The sequence below is a fragment of the Mercenaria mercenaria genome, chromosome 8 (genome assembly GCF_021730395.1).
Source record: "Mercenaria mercenaria strain notata chromosome 8, MADL_Memer_1, whole genome shotgun sequence".
Classification (NCBI taxonomy): domain Eukaryota; kingdom Metazoa; phylum Mollusca; class Bivalvia; order Venerida; family Veneridae; genus Mercenaria; species Mercenaria mercenaria.
In genome coordinates, this window is record NC_069368.1 from 74,675,764 (window position 1) to 74,695,316 (window position 19,553).

Here is a 19,553-nt window from a genome sequence, read left to right on the forward strand (position 1 = left end):
AAGTTTTGCTACTTTGTATGTTTATTTTGGTTATTTAAACAACAGTAATAATATACTGTTGAGCAATTATTAAAGTGTGATTTCACATTTGTAAATATTACACACAAAAAACGTCTTTATGTACATTTTGGTAACTTGCAATTTCATTCAAGACAACCATTTTCCCAAAGTCACTGATGATGATGGCATTCTCAAATTGAGGAAAAAATACATGTGACTGTTTTAGTGTTTGGTGTGGGAATGGGGACAGTAGGTCAGCGGGAAAAGTCATGGTGATCTCAGAACTGAAAATAGGACTGGCTGTCTGTCATGTACGGCATACCTGTTATACAAACAGCTCTTGTTAAAGTACACTTGATTTTTGCTTGTTAATTTACAACAAATGTCTCATATTGTACATGGTTCATACCTGTTGGAGCATGATCCCATGATGTTAAGGATGTTTTAGAAAGAAAAAGAATTATTAATTACATAAATGTTATAGGTTGAAGAGAAAGTGAAAAAACATCACAGAGAATATATGTTACGTGAACAATTGAAAGTGATCAGAAAGGAACTTGGTGTTGAGAAAGATGATAAAGATGCTGTGGAGGAGAAATTCAGGGAGAGGCTCAAGGTATGTATTATTTTACGTTAGCTATAATGTCAGTTGTCTCCTGCCATACAAGAAAATTGTTTTTCCACAGAAGATTTTATGGATTCGGAATTTCTTTTGTTTTTGTTGTTGTTATTATACCACATTTATATAGCACTCTTCATGTGTATACTCATGCAGATATATTCAAAAGAATACAAACAAATACAAGTCAAATAATACAGACATAAACTGGACAAAACAAATGGAGATAAGTATAAAACATTAAAGGACATGATTCATCTGCCAATTTGTGAAAGGTTGTAAGCAGAAATGGGTTTGTAGCAAACATTTTAAGGCAGTCAGTGTATCAGTATCTCTTGTGGCATTGTTGTGTTGAAATGTCCTAATTTTCTTGTTAAAAGGGTGATGGAATTTGTCTTTTTTTGTCTTTGACAGTTAAAATTACCAAATACTTTTGAAGAAACTGGTTCGCTGTCATACCTTACACACAAGTATTGAACATTTCTGACATCTTTTCGGCACACTACTGCTAATACATGTACATATTATATTTTAACAGCCGATCAGTACAAATGTATATTGTTGCCTAAGGAATACAGTACACTATTTCAGGACCTGGTTGTTCCAGAACATGTGATGACTGTGATTGAAGAAGAACTCAACAAACTTGCTACACTGGATAACCATTCTTCAGAATTTAAGTAAGTCAGTTGTACCAATATGCACTTGATACACTGTATCTCAGACTCGCTTACCTGGAAGGTAGTCTTATCAGTATACTGATGAAATATGATATCTCAATCTCACTTACCTGCAAATTCCAATTATCTCAGAGAAAAACCTTATTTACACTTCAGAGGCCATATTTTCTACGTGGTCTTTATGGAACTGTCAAAATTTTTGTTTTCTTAATGAAATCTAGATCAAATTCAAAACTGGGTTATCTGAGGTCAAAGAGGTCACAAATTTTCAAATAAACCTTGTTTGTTAACACCAGAGAAATTTTACCTGCTATTTATGGCCTTTTTGTTTTATTAGCTCACCTGTCACATAGTGACAAGGTGAGCTTTTGTGATCATCCGTCGTCTGTGCGTGCGTCCGTCCGTCAACAATTTCTTGTCTGCACGATAGTGGTTTCATTTATGATTTTATTTTAACCAAACATACACACAACTTGTATCACCATAAGATCTTGGTTCCTTTCTTGAATTGGCCAGATCCCATAATGGGTAATTAGAGTTATGGCCCCTGAAAGGGCCAAAATTAGCTATTTTGACCTTGTCTGCACAATAGCAGCTTTGTTTATGATTTGATTTTTACCAAAATGGCACACAACTTGTATCACCATAAGATCTTGATTCCTTTCTTAAACTGGCCAGATTCCGTTATGGGTTCCAGAGTTATTGCCCCTGAAAGGGCCAGAATTAGCTATTTTGACCTTGTCTGCACAATAGCAGCTTCGTTTATGATTTTATTTTAACCAAACTTGACTCAACTTGTATCACCATAAGATCTTGTTTCCTTTCTTGAACTGGTGAGATTCCATTATGGGTTCCAGAGTTATGGCCCCTGAAAGGGCCAGAATTTGCTATTTTGACCTTTGTCTGCACAATAGCAGCTTCATTTATGATTTGAATTTAATCAAACTTGCACAAAACTTGTGTCACCATAAGATCTTGATTCCTTAGTTGAACCGGCCAGATTCCTTAATTGGTTCCAGAGTTATGGCCCCTGAAAGGGCCAAAATTAGCTATTTTGACCTTGTCTGCACAATAGCAGCTTCATTTACTATTTGATTTTAACCAAACTTGCACACAACTTGTATCACCACAAGATCTTGATTCCTTTCTTGAACTGGCCAGATTTCTTCATGGGTTCCAGAGTTATGGCCCCTTAAAGGTCCAAAAATGGCTATTTTGGTTTTTGCAGCCATATAGAGACTTCATTTATGGTTTTATTTGATACAAACTTCCAAAATAACTTCAACAACAATAATTCTTGGATTCCATGACAAATCAGATCTAAGCGTAGGTTCAGAGTTATTTTATATCTGATTACCTCCCCTGATTGTAATCAAAATGGATTTATATCGGTAAGTACTTATAGGACTTATTTGAAATTTCATTATTGTCATTAGTTGGACTGAGCCAATCAGGGTAGATAACTATGGACTGATTTTATGTCAAATTACCTCCCTTTATTTCAAATTAAAATGGGTATATCTCCATAACTAATGAAGATACTGATTTGAAATTTCATTTATGTCAACAGATTTATTTGGCAGATCCTTCTTTTGTTCACTTACAATAATTTTTTTTTATTACTTCCCTTTTACGTTACTATAAATAGCTTATTTTTAGTAACTTTTTTATTATTGGCCGTAGGGAAAAACCGAGACTACTTTTCTGTGGTACAACATGGATGGTACCTCCAATTTTTAGGTGTATTTTGATATATCTGTACCTTGTAAGAATTTTTTTTTTCTTTTTGGTTAAATTTCTTCGCTTTGTTGTTACTGTCCTTTGGACTTAGATATTTTTTCTGAGAACCTTCTTGTCCTCTAGTGCAATGATAACAGGTGAGCGATATAGGGCCATCATGGCCCTCTTGTTATGTCTCCCACTACACAGTGGTGTGGGAGACATATTGATTTACTCCTGTCTGTGTGTGTGTGTGTCTGTCTGTCACAAATCTTGTTCGCACTCTTAAGTCGAACAGTTCTCATCTGATCTTCACCAAACTTGAACAAAATGTGTTTGACAATAAGTCCTCGGCCAAGTTCGATAACTAGTTAAATCGCCCCCGGCACTTCGGAATTGTGGCCCTTGAATAACCGAAAATCGCTCTGTACACTGATGCCAGTGATACATGTATTGGTGCGTGGTTGACTCAGATACATAATGGAGAAGAAATGCCAATCTATTATGATTAGGCAGTTGTGGGAGACATGCACTTTTCTCAAAAGCAGCTCTAGTTAAAACATTCTTGATATATGCTACATTACACAGTGATGAAAAGTATCCTAATCCATCCAGCTGGCTTACGGAAGGTCGGTGGTTCTACCCAGGTGCCGGCTCATGATGAAATATGGCACTTGATACAAAAAAGAAAAAGTGCGTGTAAATTCTTGTCTGAGCTGTAACTTCAACATTCATAGGGGGATTTGAAAATAATTTGACACAAATGTTAACCATAGAAGGTGTGTCGAGCTGATGACCTGGATCTCTCAGGTCAAGGTCAAGGTCACAAAATGATGTGTGATTTTTTTTTGTGTGTCTGGTCCATATCTTTTTGGCACATGGAGGGAATTTGAAATTTGCACAAATGTTCATCTGATCCCAAGGGCATGTCGTGCCAATGACCGGATCTCTTGGGTCAAGGTCAGGGTCACAATTTGACATATTGGTTTTCTGCATGCAGTCATTATTTTTGTTTTTGTTGTTTATAATATGGATTTAGAAGTCATTTTGTGCAAATAGCCTGAGAATATGCTATGTGCATGATCGGGGTCTCTCGGGTCAAGGTCAACGTCATTATTTAAATTTTTATTTTATTTCCTTTCTGCTTCATATGTCTTAATCATTGAACGATTTTGAAATGACTTTTTAAAAATATTTTGCGCAGACAACTGTAGCATTCTTGGGCATGCTTCGGGGGCATTTGTCACTAATAGCGACAGCTCTTGTTTCTCTGAAAATCCTACTTAACATAGGTGGCACATTTGTGCAAAACTTTGCTCCGAAACGTAACTTATAATACAGTGGATGCAAAGTGAGCAGAGAAATTGTTCCACTCTGATCTGAAAGTCAATGAAATGTACTCCACTCATATTGTAAGAGATGGTGAGAGCTAAATTTGCTCCTTCTGGATGTACAGTGTCTGACATTAGGATTAAGTTGACAGCCTATGTATATTACAATGGCAACAAGGCTCCCTTCAAACTGTTCTGTTTATAATAAATCTGTCTGTTACAGTGTTACCAGGAATTACCTAGACTGGTTAACCATTCTTCCATGGGGAAAATATAGTGAGGAAAATTTGGATCTGAAACAGGCTAAAGATATACTGGAGGAAGATCACTATGGCATGGAAGATGTGAAAAAGAGAATATTGGTAAAGTGTAATGCTATTTTAGAAACAGAATTATAAATGTAAATTGTGAAGTACTTGTTCCATATATATAATTACCTTAATCAGAATTGCAGTTAAAAAGATATTAGTTTAGTGGTTGAGATTTCATCCTTGCATGAGTACGATTTAAGTTATATTTTTCTGTAAGTTAAAAAAAAAGTCCAAATTCAAAGCATTGAAATTCAACAAAAATCTGATGTTTTTAAAAGCACTTATGAAAACCTATTTTAAGCTCGACCATATGAAGTATATGGAGAGCTATCCTACTCATCCCGGCGTCCTTCCACGTCCGCACTTTGGTTAAAGTTTTTTTTACACTTTCTCTTTTTTCTCCTTATCTCTGTAATTACTAGATGGATTTGTTTCAAACTTAAAATAGTTATTCCTCATCATCACCCACATCATATGGCACAAGGGCCATAACTCTCACACCAATATTTCATGAATTATCCCCCTTTTTCACTTAGAATTTCAGGTTAAAGTTTTGATGCACTTTCACTCTATCTTAATAATTACTAAATGGATTTGATTCAAACTTAAAATAGTTATTCAACATCATCACTCATATCATATGACACAAGAGCCATAACTCTTGCACCAATATTTGATGAATTATCTCTCCTTTTTACTTAGAATTTCAGGTTAAAGTTTTGGTGCACTTTCACTCTATCTCAGTTATTACTAAATGGATTTGATTCAGACTTAAAATAGTTGTTCCACCTTATCACCCACATCATATGACACAAGGTGCATAACTTTGGCACCAATTTTCATGAATTATGCCCCCTTTTACTTAGAATTTAAGGTTAATTTTGATGCATTTTCACTATATCTAAGAAATTACTAAATAGATTTGATTCAGACTTGAAGTAGTTGTTCCACATCATCACCCACATCATATGACACAAGGTGTATAACTCTTGCAGCAATATTTTATCAGATATGCCCCCTTTTGCTTAGAATCATACTTATTTAGTGTTTTGATACACTTTATCTTTATCTCTCTTATAACTTAATATTTTTGACACAGACTGCAAACAATATCTTCATCCACCATTGGAGTCATTAAACACTCCAGTGACTGCTCCAGCTTCCTCAGATGTGCCCAGTTTCACTATCCAGCATCGAAATAGTCGAGCGCGCTGTCTCCTGTGACAGCTCTTGTTAGCTCATCTATCTGAATGTTTTTAGACAATCTACGAGGTTGTGATTTGTGTTTAGGTCTACTTTTTCTTGAAAACTAGAAGATACATTTGTTGATCATCAGTATATGAGTAAGAAGGTCAAGAACCAAAATTCTTCTTCAGGGGTCAAATTTAACAACATTTTCTGCTAGCTAAAAGTAGCTAGTGCCCTTTTTGTTCACTAGCTAAAATGAAAAGATACTGGCTAATGTTAAACAATAATATTTAATTACTTTATTAATATTTTATTGGCCAAAACCTACTGATTAATCTGTGTAAGTAGCCAGTCACAAAAAAATTCTATTAGCTTAAAATAGCTTGTGCCATTTTTATCCACTTACAAGCTAAAGTCAAAGCCTTCCATGTTAACTTGATGCAAGCTGCAATCATGCATTATATCAGAGTTTTGTTGAACAATGAAATATCATTTATAAACATAAATGATAACATTCCTTTCATGCAGAAAAATGTATACCTGCAGAACAAATTTTATTAAACCTTTGAAGACATTTGCTTGGTATATTATTGACTAGCTGAAATTGACTAGTACGGTACATTCCAAGCCCACTAGCTATTCTCAAATTCCACTAGCATTTAGCTTGTATGCTTGTCTAAATTTGAACCCTGTTCTTTAGTACTGCCTTTTATCAAGTGCTTATAGACCAGTGTTGGCACCAGCAGGTGGTGCTCTTCTTGAATTTTTACAAAGGCAGTCATATAATGTCCTTGTAATCTGATTGGTTGGTTATGAATACGAATTTGAAATTCATCAATACATTTTAGGCTGGTCTACAAACTCAATCTTGGTCAGTGAATAATTAATCCAAGTCATTTAGTAATGTATCATTTCATGCTGATTGATCCAAAGAGTTTCTTAAAAAATTTCTTTGTCTACAATTTTGAACTTTGGAAGATATTCTTCAGAATAATGTTTTGTTTACAGGAATTTATTGCAGTTAGTCATTTAAAGGGAAGTACACAAGGCAAGATTCTATGTTTTCATGGTCCTCCAGGAGTGGGAAAAACCAGTATTGCCAAATCTATTGCCAGAGCTTTAAAAAGAGAGGTATGTTAAACATTTGAATGGTTGCCAATTGTAAGTTGTTGTCCCTTAACCATGGTCAAAATAATCTTAACCTGCAAAGCTGAACATGTGTGCCCAGTATTAATACAATTTATATTATACATGTATACTTCCAGCCTCTAAAAGGTCTTCTTTGCAATATACATCTCAAATTCTTATGACAAAAACATAGTTTTAGATGTGGGTTTTATGCAGATAATGCTAAGTATTCCTCTGAAATGATTATCCTGTGCAAAATGTAGCCATCAAATAAAGTTGATTTGAGCAGGAAATGTTGCTTGAACTCTCTTTTGAAGAATAGTAGCATGTTTTATATGCCAATCAATTTTCATTTTAAACAAATTTTTCTTTCCATGGATTGGTGTTGTTTATATTTTTTTCTCCAAATGTTAAACGTTGAGGTGTTAGATAATGGAAAAGGAATGAAGACAAGCCTTTATTGTGTACTCTTAAATTTAATGATGGCAGCTGATAGTTATTTTTAAAGTTGAATTACCGAAAATCAGCCTTTTTACTCTTGTCTGCGCTCTAAGTCAAACAGTTCTTATCCGATCTTCACCAAACTTGAACCAAATGTTTTTGAGCATAACTCCTCAGCCAAAATCATTAATTAACCAAATCGTCTGAGGGGCACTTCAAAATTATGCCCCTTGAATTACTCAAAATCAGCCTTTTTACTCTTCAAAGGTATATTTGTAGTGAGTAAACTGTATATAAAGACTGACTTACTATTTAGATGATTAGGCAGTTGTGGGAGATATGCGCTTTTCTCAAAAGCAGCTCTAGTTTTAGATGAGGCCAGTCCATAGTGATACAAATGTATTCATAGAAGGCAAATGATTTTTGCTTTTTCCAGTATTTCCGATTCAGTGTTGGTGGAATGACAGATGTTGCAGAGATCAAAGGTCATCGTCGTACATATGTTGGCGCTATGCCAGGAAAAATGATCCAGTGTTTGAAGAAAACAAAAAGAGAAAATCCACTGGTGCTTATTGATGAGGTGTGTTTTTATCCCTCCCCTCCATGGGGGCGGCATATAGTAACTGCGCTGTTTGTCTGTTCTAAATTATACTGTTTTTTTACTATCTGGTCCATAACATATAGGTTATAGAAAACTTTACCAAACATTTACCCAGGTACTATGGAATTATTTATGTTGTTCTATTAGAGTATTTCTCTTTTTCACTATGTGCTATGAAAACTCCTGTTATGTTTTGAGTATGTAGTAAAACTGTTGCAAGTGCTGTAACTGTATAACTGCCAAGTTTAGTTAAACGTATAGTACTGTGTTTTTAACTATTAGGTAGACAAAATTGGCAAGGGTTACCAAGGTGATCCAGCATCGGCCTTGTTAGAATTACTGGATCCTGAACAGAATGCCAACTTCCTCGATCACTATCTGGATGTGAATGTTGATCTATCAAAGGTAAATACATTACACAGACTTAGTATATGTTTCTCAGTGAATTATTAAAATAGAATTGTGAAATATATGTAGCAATTCCACAGTGAAAAATATCAATGTGTTTACATGGGGCAGATGGGTATATTCTGGTTAGAACTTTTGAAAGAACATGAAATAAAAAAGACAAAAGTGTTTGTTTTATATATACAATAAAGAATCAGTCATATTTAATACCCACATCTTATATTTTCACTCATGGCTTTGTCATTTATGAAAATATTGTTTCTTATGTTTATTCATTGAAAGATAATTTGTTAGTTAATTTAGAACAAGCAAGTATCTATGACCTAGTTATGGATGGGAGCTTATTGTTACGATCCAGAAGTGTATCAATGAAAATCAATTATACCAGGAAATATAACTGGCCATTGAAAGGAACCTCTCTCATCAAGTGGTTTGTGTCACACAAGCTTCAGATATTTTTTACCCAGTTGCTGCAACTTCAAGCCTTGAAATGATAATATTTTAACTATACTATTCCAGTAAGGAGAGGGATTATACTCGACCTGGCATCAGCATTGCATTCAGGTTAAAGTTTTACCACAAGCTTCTCAATTTTACTATACCTTCTAAACTATTGGCCCTATTATTGTCCAATCTTTGGTAAGATTTGGTCATGATAAGGAGCAGACATTAAGAACCAGGACTATAATTGCTGATGTCATTAGAGCTGGATATTGTGATACTGTTAGATAAGTTTGATGACAGATTCTCAGTTACACAATTTCTTTTTAACTTCTGCCCATATAATCATCAATCCTCATAAGGATTGGAATTGATAAGGGACAAATATCAATTGGTTTAGGGTCCAGTGTCACTAAGGTCAGGGTCACCATGGTCAGAGTTTGTAATGGTGCTGGTTTAAGTTCTATATAACAAGCTGCTTAAATTTCTTCTTAAAGGTGGATAATCAGATTTTGGCCATGTAACGGATTTGTTCGAAACTTAAGCATCTGATCATTTACACTCATTTATGTTCACTTAACACTTAATACAAATTAGATTTTCACTGGAGGTATGTTTAAAATTTCATTTTCCTATCCTGGTTGCCCAACCAGGATAGAGTTATTTAAGTAGAAATTTGATAAACATACTTAACCTAAGGAAATATATAAATATTAGACATATTGTAATATATTTGTAAAATATTTGCATTACAAATTATGTATTTAGATGGAATTCATTAGAAACGCAAGTTTGAAAAATTATTATTACCTCCCTTTGCCTATCTTGGTTGCGCAACCAAGATAGATTGGAAATAAATGAATTCAGAAACTACACACAGCTTTAAAACTTGCATTTTGGTTCAGATTGTTCAATAGTTGATATGTCTATCAAATGCAAATGTAAAACTAGACATTGTATCGAAATAAAAAGAAATACCCAGCTTTTTATATACTTTCATATTAAAGGGGAGTAATTACAAAATTTTATAAAAATAATAACATATACATTTCAAATAGGAATCTAACTCTATGTAATCGGTCTTTTTGTTCCTTAAATAATTCTGTACCAGAATATACAAAAAGTAAAAAATGTCATTAAATGTTGATTAAATGTGATTGACCACCTTTAAACTAACCTATATTGTTTCTTACATACCCACTCCTCAACTTCTATCTATCACCCATTTCTCCCCCACTTGCCCACTATTTTGTTGGTTGGGGGCACTTACATTGCCCTTGTCTGTCTGTCCAAATTTTTGTGTGCATATCTCAAGAAGTTTTATACCTAGATTCATCAAATGTCATAGGAATGTTCTTCAGAAGTTGTGCACCTGGGGTTTTGTTTGGGATTTCACTCAGTAAGACCAGGGTTATTGCCATTGTCAATAAAAATATGCATAAATGGCATAAAAGGTTGTGTCACATATATCTCAGTAAGTATTTTCCTAGTGTCATGAAACACTATTGAATTGTTATTCAGCATGTGAAGTTTTGCAACTGAGGTTTTGTTTGGGATTCACAGACCAGAGTAATTGCCCTTCATTTACCAGGTAGTCAAAAATACACAAAAGGGCCTAAAAGTTTGTGTCACATGTATTTTAAAAGTATTTGACTTAGAGTAATGATTGCTATTCAGCATTTGAAGTTGTACACCTGTGATATGTTTTGGATTTCACTTAGCCAAACTAGAGTTATGGCCCTTGGCAGTGAGAAGTATACATGAAAGGCCTAAAACAGTTTGCTGCACATATCTCTATAATAAACTCACCTGGATTCATCAACATTGTGTTTTACAAGTGTCATGAAACAGTATAGAATTGTTCAGTAGCGAAGATGTGCACCTAGGTTATTACTATGGATAACCACCCCGACTCTTCCCATTCCCTTCACCATAAAAAGAATTACTCTTTCAGTATTTCTCATTTTGTATAGTATCCATACCCTGCCCCCACCCCCTCTGGTGATTCACACCCCAACTCGTGGTATTATGAGTTTACTTAGTCTTGCACTGTAAGCAAGTAACACATGGCCATACAGTGAAGGTAATTGGGAGCACCAGTGTCCTATAGACACAAGTCACTGTAGTTTATTTGATAGTTTTATGATATGTAACATGGCCTTTAAAATTTTAGGTACTGTTCATCTGTACAGCCAATATTACAGATACAATACCAGAACCATTGAAAGATAGGATGGAACTTATAGATCTCTCGGGATATGTTGCTGAGGAGAAATTGGCTATTGCTGAGGTAATATTGTAAACTAGTGAGTTATTCATTATATTGTGTATAAAAAGAATAAAAGTAAAAAATGAAGGTCTCTTATTTAAAGTGGATATTCGAAGTCCTCTGACACCTGGAATAGATAGAACAGCTTGTTTCCAGTGGAGTCCATGGCAGGTGTTTTACACAGAAGAGCAAAGGAAATTCAGTACTTGGGAAAAATTTCAAAATGTTTATAGCTCATCAATGAACATGTATTCAGATAGCCAAAATTGTATTACCTCTATATCATAACTACATAGAGATAATGACAATGGCAGCAGGACATTGAAGATATTTTCTAACCTCTGTGATATTGCCAGATGTAACTCCGTTCATACAATCACTGCTTCAGTTTTGCCAAAATATTAACTGTTAGAGCTAAATCTGTTTTTCAGCACAGATGCATTGGGTTGTATAGATAATATTTACTTTTTGTGAAGTTTGAAACTGGGGGTGTTGAAGTTTTGACTTAATGACATCTGTAAAACTTGGGATTTGATTTTAATAAGATTTTCACAGAACTTTGCAACAGTACGGAAGTAATATAATACTTGTTATCTAAATGAATGGAGATGTTCATTGATGAGATATAAATGTTATGTTAGTCAGGATATCAGTCACAACTAAGAACTAGAACTGTAGTTCACCATGCTACCTTCTTTACTATTATCTGAGGAATGGAAGTTTTGTACCATCTCGGTATTTTGCTACGGTTAAATTGGACACAACTGTTATATACTGTGTGCAACATCTTCATTATGTCTCCCCCACCTCTCTGGGGGAGACATATTGTTTTTGCTTTGTCCATCCGTCCGTCCGTACATCACACTTCATTTCCGAGCAAGAACTGGAGAACCATTTGACCTAGAACCTTCAAACTTCATAGGGTTGTAGGGCTGCTGGAGTAGACGACCCCTATTGTTTTTGGGGTCACTCTGTCAAAGGTCAAGGTCACAGGGGCCTGAACATTGAAAACCATTTCCGATCAATAACTAGAAAACCACTTGACCCAGAATGTTGAAACTTCATAGGATGATTGGTCATGAAGAGTAGATGACCCCTATTGATTTTTGGGTCACTCCATCAAAGGTCAAGGTCACAGGGGCCTGAACATTGAAAACCATTTCCAATCAATAACTAGAGAACCACTTGACCCAGAATGTTGAAACTTAATAGGATGATTGATCATGAAGAGTAGATGACCCCTATTGATTTTAGGATCACTCCGTCAAAGGTCAAGGTCACAGGGTCCTGAACATTGAAAACCATTTCCGATCAATAACTAGAGAACCACTTGATCCAGAATGTTGAAACTTCATAGGATGATTGGTCATGAAGAGTAGATGACCCCTATTGTTTTTTGGGATAACTCTGTCAAAGGTCAAGGTCACAGAGGCCTGAACATTGAAAACCATTTCCGATCAATAACTTTAGTACCACCTGACCCAGAATGTTGAAACTTAATAGGATGATTGTACATGCAAAGTAGATGACCCCTATTGATTTTGGAGTCACTCCGTTAAAGGTCAAGGTCACAGAGGCCGGAACATTGAAAACCTTTTCCGGTCAGTAACTTGAGAACCACTCGACCCAGAATGTTGAAACTTCATAGGATGATTGTTTATGCAGAATAAATGACCCCTATTGTTTTTGGGGTCACTCCGTTAAAGGTCAAGGTCACAGGGGCCTGAACATGGATAACCATTTCCGATCAATAAATTCAGAACCTCTTGATCCAGAATGTTGAAACTTAATAGGATGATTGAACATGCAGAGTAGATGACCCCTATCGATTTTGGGGTCACTCTGTTAAAGGTCAAGGTCACAGGAGCCTGAACATGGAAAACAATTTCCGATCAATAACTTGAGAACCACTTGACCCATAATGTTGAAACTTCATAGGATGATTGAACATGCGGAGTAGATGACTCCTATTGATTTTGGGGTCAGTCTATTAAAGGTCAAGGTCACAGGGGCCTGGTCATGTAAAATCATTTCTGGAAAATAACTTGAGAACCACTTGACCTAGAATGTTGAAACTTAATAGGATGATTGGACATGCAGAGTAGATGATCCCTATTTATTTTGAGGTCACTTGATCAAAGGTCAAGGTCACAGGAGCCTGAACAGTGACTTGAGAACCACTAGGCCAATAGTGTTGAAATTTAGCGGGATGACTGGACATGCGAAGTAGATGATCCCTATTGCAGCCAACCATCAGTGTCTCTTTGACTTTCGCTCCTGACCCCTATTGGCTTTTTGCCTATAGGACTTTGCATTGGGGGAGACATGTGCTTTTTTACAAAAGCAATTTCTAGTTCATCATTGATTTGGCCACTTACCTAAATCCCAGGAAAATATTAAACTTTCGAAAGTTAGGACTTGTGCAAAGATTCGACATAGCTTTTTTAGACTAAGTGAAGTTTTGGTGATATGAAAATATCAGATGTAACAGTAGCAGTAGATATTTTGGTCTATACAAAGAACACTGACATTCATATCCTTTTCAATTGTCAGAGGTACCTTGTACCACAAGCTGAAGAACATTCCGGTGTCAGAGCTGACCAGGTGACAATATCCCAGGATGCCATGCAGGAGCTTATAAAGAGTTACTGTCGAGAAAGTGGTGTGAGAAACCTTCAGAAGCATATAGAAAAGGTATCACAGCAAATAACTGCTTAGATTTCTATCCTCTGCCAAAGGCTGAGGGATGTAGTACTAGCATTGTCCATCCATCTGTTTGTCTCTCCGTCCATATGTCTGTCTGAAGCTTTATCTATAACATTGAGTATTTAAATAAAACATGGTAAAAATTTTAACTGCTGTAAGGAATTGTGGCCCTGCAAATTTCAGTCGGATTGCCTGAGTAGGACAAGGTTTACAACCCTTTGTATATATAAACAAAAATACTATATATGTAATATATATATATATATATATATAATAATATATATTACGTATATGGTGTTTTTATTCCATTTTCTGTCATTCTAGAGTCATATCAAAGGCAAGGTTTGAAGGATTTCAATAAAACATGGTAAAAATGTTAACTGCTAAAGGGCAATGTAGCCCTGCAAGTTTTGGTCAGATTGCCTGAGTAAGATAAAGGCCCTTTGTTATTTAATATGTATAGAGTGTTTTTATTCTATTTTTTGTCTGTCCTTAGTCTTTGCTTATTAACATACATTTACCTACAGAACTTTTAAGCGTACAGTTTGTGTTTAATTAAAGAAAATGCAGAGTAATAATTGTTATATCAGTGTGAAGATTCAATATTTGAGAAGTAGCGGTATAGTTAATAAGACTGGATTGCTTCACCTAGATTGCAGCTTGGAACTGCGCTTGGGTTATTATTACACCTAATGAAGCGCCATTATTCGTTTTCCCACGAGTAGTTGTTCATATCATTACCAAATTTTCTTCCAAGTAAATAGATATAACCTGAATTAAAGTAATATTCTTCTATGTCAAATTTTTCAGGTTTTTTTTGCTTATAAACGTTTTAGATGTTTTATGGAGCTTTTTTGTTTTCTTTAGATATATAGAAAAGCTGCATTAAAGATAGTTTCAGAAGGTATTTCTAGCACTGCTGTCACCATGGATAGTTTACAAGACTATGTTGGCAAACCACTATTCACAAGGGAGAGAATGTATGATGTTACACCACCTGGTGTTGTGCCCGGGTTAGCATGGACTTCTATGGGTATGACATGTTTCAAGTTTATACTGCCAAGGTCAACTTTTTAGCTCACCTGTCACTTAGTGACAAGGTGAGGTTTTGTGATCACCCTTCGTCAGTCGTCCGTGCGTCTCGTGTGTCCGTGCGTCAACAATTTCGTGTCTGCACGATAGTGGTTTCGTTTATGATTTGATTTTTACCAAACTTGCACACAACTTGTATCACCATAAGATCACAGTTCCTTTCTTGAACCGGCCAGATCCCATTATGGGTTACAGAGTTATGGCCCCTGAAAGGGCCAAAATTAGCTATTTTGACCTTGTCTGCACAATAGCAGCTTTATTTATGATTTGATTTTAACCAAATTTGCACACAACTTGTATCACCACAAGATCTTGCTTCCTGTCTTCAACTGGCCAAATTCCTTCATGGATTCCAGAGTTATGGCCCCTTAAAGGTCTAAAATTGGCTATTTTGGCTTTTGCAGCCATATAGAGACTTCATTTATGGTTTTATTTGATACAAACTTCCAAAATATCTTCAACAACAATAAATCTTGGATTCCAAGACAAATTAGATCCAATCGTAGGTTCCAGAGTTATTTTATATCTGATTACCTCCCCTGATTGTAATCAAAATGGATTTTTATCAGTAAGTACTTATAGGACTTTTTTGAAATTTCATTATTGTTATTAGTTGGACTGAGACAATCAGGGTGATAACTATGGACTGATTTTATGTCAAATTACCTCCCTTTTTTCAAATTAAAATGGGTATATCTCCATAACTAATGAAGATACTGATCTGAAATTTCATTTATGTCAACAGATTTATTTGGCAGATCCTTCCTTTGTTCACTTACAATATTTTTTTCTATTTAATTACTTCCCTTTTACGTTACTATAAATAGCTTATTGGCCGTAGGGAAAAACCGAGACCACTTTTCTGTGGTACAACATGGATGGTACCTCCAATTTTTAGGTGTATTTTGACATATCTATACCTTGTAAGAATTTTTTTTTCTTTTTGGTTAAATTTCTTCCCTTTGTTGTTCCTGTCCTTTGGACTTAGATATTTTTTCTGAGGACCTTCTTATCCTCAAGTGCAATGATAACAGGTAAGCGATACAGGGCCATCATGGCCCTCTTGTTTATGTAGTGTAGATGAAATTTAGTGTGAAATATGGAGTAGAGAGTGTGGTAGTAAGCTCAGCATAGAGTTTTGAAGTTCCACTTTCAGCTTTGAAAGGATGTCTTCTAAAGGTAACCTATAGTTCTGCAGTTATGCAGTTTAAATGTCTGGCTCCAAATCTCTGTTCAAGTCACTGCCAGGGATTGAACTGTTCCGTGTTACGGAGCTATCCTGCTAGTTTGAGGAAGGATTCCATCTAGGTATATTACACCAAATTTATATATAGCACCCTTTTCATGAAAATAGGTTCAAAGGTGCTTTAAATACATACAACAGCTACTCAAGGGCTACAAGATTGTCCTGTACCAGTGCTGATACAGAGCAATCTGACAAAAGAGACTGAGTGAGTGGAAGTATTAGTGCTTTTTCTAATAATGCCTTTGGAATAGCGAGGAAGTATTATACCAGAAAATAAGGGATTATTTTTTCCTTCTTCTTTGACATCCTTAGTACTGATGTCCATAATATAGTTCCGAGCTAATGTTTGTATTTATATTATTTTATGAATTATGAATGTTGTGCTTGTTTTGAAAAAAAATAGGATGTATTGATTGTATTATATCATGGTGTCTCCCGTCAGTACATCAACATTTTCCATTTCTGGACTCTAATTCAGAAAGTATAATAGCTACAGATTTCAGACATTTTGTACATGATCAGGGTATGAATGCAAGCTTGCATACTCGCAAAACACAGGTGAAAATTTCAAACTATAAGATATTTTATAAGTTGCAGATTTTGGGCTGAATGATCTGCAGTTTAAATTGGCATCCTCTGTCACTGCTCTTTTCTTGATATTTCACTATTGTAGCAGTGTACTGTGAAATCATTTAATTTCGTGGTTTTGGCCAAAATGGCTGTTTTGTGGGGACGTAAATTCGTGGATTTTCAATTTTTGAAGAAAAAAAAATAATTTCCATAGGAACAGATCTAGTATATTATTTTGTTCTTACATGTAAAACCTACACGTGTCAAACAGCGCTACCATGGTTACCGAATTTGCAATCTACGCCACAGGGGATTATCAAGTGATCATGTGCCAATTAACGACCGCGTTATCTATAACTATACGACCCCTAATTTACAAAAATTAATGAAACTGTGAAATATTCAATAAGAAAAGTCGGCGCCAATTAAAAAGTGTCAAAACTAGACTTTCATCCGAATGTTTTTGCAAAATAAATGCACGTCTGCATCTAAAATTACAAGCTGTTGAACTTATGCATGTGTTATTTCCTGCCGAGAAATGTGTAATGTGAATTTGGTAATAATGTATTGGATGCAAATCTAGCAATTAATTTATAATATTTAATAGTCCCAAAGTAATAGTAGTTTACTATGTGTCATTAAAAATAAAGGCTAGTGTAAAACATTGCAGAGCGGGCCCAAAAAATTCAAATAACAGCCGCAGAATAGTACGGTTGGCACTAGGTCAAACTTCTTTTTTTAGTATCTACTTTTACTTGAACGTGCATGTGGTAAACAAACCATGGGTAAATGTCTGAATGAAAGTCGGTTTTGTTCCAACGCATACCTATGTTTATCGTTGATTGAGCCTCCATAAACTACATGAAAGCTGCAGGTCAGTACTGCCGCATGCACACAACTACGGATTAGATCGGACGGCTATGGTTTCTTTTTGGTGACATTGCGCATTGTTGCGTACAATTTACATTATCGTGGGCACAATTTTTTCGTTGGGACTTAATTTCTTTGTTGAACTGAACCATGAAATCCACGAAAATTAATCTCCCACAAATAATAATGATTTCACAGTATTTTGTCATTTTTGGGGTGGAGTAATTCAGCATCAGTGCAAACATGATTCTGTACAGAGTTTCAAAAGGCAGTCATTCCTTAATGCAAAAAGCCTGACAAAATAGTGCTTAAAAGTAGTTCTACCTCCTTCACTAAGCATTCTTTTGCTACTGTCATACTTAACCTGGCAGACATATCTAACAAAGTGTGTATCATATAAATACATTGTGTTTACTATTGGCAGTGTTTATTAAAGAGTACAGTAATACAGCCTTTGTGTGCTAAGATAAAATTGTGGGCTAAAAATAACCATTACATTGTTTTTACTTTCAGTTTCTTGTGTTTTGCTGTATATTTTTATTTTCACACACACACGCATGCATGCACGCACACTCACCAAATAAGTTCCTGACAACTCAGTTATTATTGCCCATTTTTACTGGCCTGGCCCATTTTTCTCGTAAACAGGCATATTATGCCTCATTAGATTGAATTCTTGTTTAAAATGTATGTAATGTGATATATGGAAATAAATCTATCCGTCTGTCAGTCTTTCCAACTATCCATATCTGTTGATCTTTCAAATAGTAAAGGTTACAATGTGGGAGATTTATTGTTCTGCGGACATAATATGTAACCCTTTATTGCATCAAGTGAAAGTCATGTACACATTTTAAGTAAATCTATAGAGGATTTTTTGAACAAATTAGTATTCTATTTAACACTAGAAAATGGCTTAAAATTTCCAAATTAGTAAAATTAAGTTTTCTTTTCTAGGTGGATCAACACTCTACATAGAAACTGTAATGAAGAAGGCAGTTGACCTTGAGAACAAAGAATCAGGGGACCTTGAGGTCACAGGTAACCTTGGAAATGTGATGAAGGAGAGCATACAACTAGCATACACATTTGCTAAATCTTATCTTAACAAACTAAATCCTGAAAACAAGCTTTTAGAGAAGGCTCATGTACATCTTCATGTACCAGAGGTAATGTTTATGCAGATTGTTAGACAAATTCTATGCCAATGTTTTTGATTTCCTATACTTGTAGAAGCTTTCTGTATTATTTTACTATTCTCTTTATTTTGGATAATTGTGATATATTTGTTTTAATTATTTAATGTTGTTGGTAGGAAGAAGGACAAATCTTTTGAATTTTCCACATCAGATCAGTCATATTTAACTTTTTATGCCCCTGGGCATAATACGATTGAACAGTCCTTCCATCCGTTTGTCTGTCCGTACGTACCAGATTGCCTACAGCCCACATCAATGTTCTGATTTACTTCATAGTGGCAAGACCTACAAACTGAACTATATATTAATGATCTCATATGATCTTCACCTTCAAACTTAAAACTTTAATAAACAACAATTTGGTCCTAAAGCCCATATAATGACCCAGTTTAGTTCATACTTGCACTCAAAAAAAACCTTGTGGCAAGACCTACAGCTGACCTATATATAGATTAGCTTGACCTTCATATGATCTTCACCTTTTAACTTAAAACATCATCTTTGATCATACTCCTGAGGGCATTGAAAATGCAGCTCCTTGTTTGTAACAGAAAATGAGCTGTTTGAAACAAAATCTCTTGTATTTTTATCTCACCTGAGCCAAAGGCTCAGGGTGAGCTACTGTGATCACTCACTGTCCAGCGTTTGTCGTCCGTTGTCCGTCCATAAACTTTTACTTTAAACGACATCTCCTCATAAAAAGCTAGGCCAATTTCATCCAAACTTCACAGGAA

The 19,553-nt window shown here is 35.3% G+C and overlaps 1 protein-coding gene across 2 annotated transcripts in view; it reads left to right on the forward strand.

Moving 5' to 3' along the window:
* Nucleotides 1-19,553, forward strand: part of LOC123566056 (lon protease homolog, mitochondrial) — a 61,730-nt gene that overhangs the window by 30,874 nt on the left and 11,303 nt on the right. For both annotated transcript variants that reach the window (XM_045359889.2, XM_053550203.1), the window contains 10 exons: nt 485-616; nt 1,211-1,299; nt 4,573-4,711; nt 6,857-6,979; nt 7,854-7,997; nt 8,301-8,423; nt 11,041-11,157; nt 13,690-13,830; nt 14,710-14,875; nt 18,578-18,789. In XM_045359889.2, the coding sequence (XP_045215824.2) occupies nt 485-616; nt 1,211-1,299; nt 4,573-4,711; nt 6,857-6,979; nt 7,854-7,997; nt 8,301-8,423; nt 11,041-11,157; nt 13,690-13,830; nt 14,710-14,875; nt 18,578-18,789 (1,386 nt within the window). The remainder of the gene's footprint in view (nt 1-484; nt 617-1,210; nt 1,300-4,572; nt 4,712-6,856; nt 6,980-7,853; nt 7,998-8,300; nt 8,424-11,040; nt 11,158-13,689; nt 13,831-14,709; nt 14,876-18,577; nt 18,790-19,553) is intronic.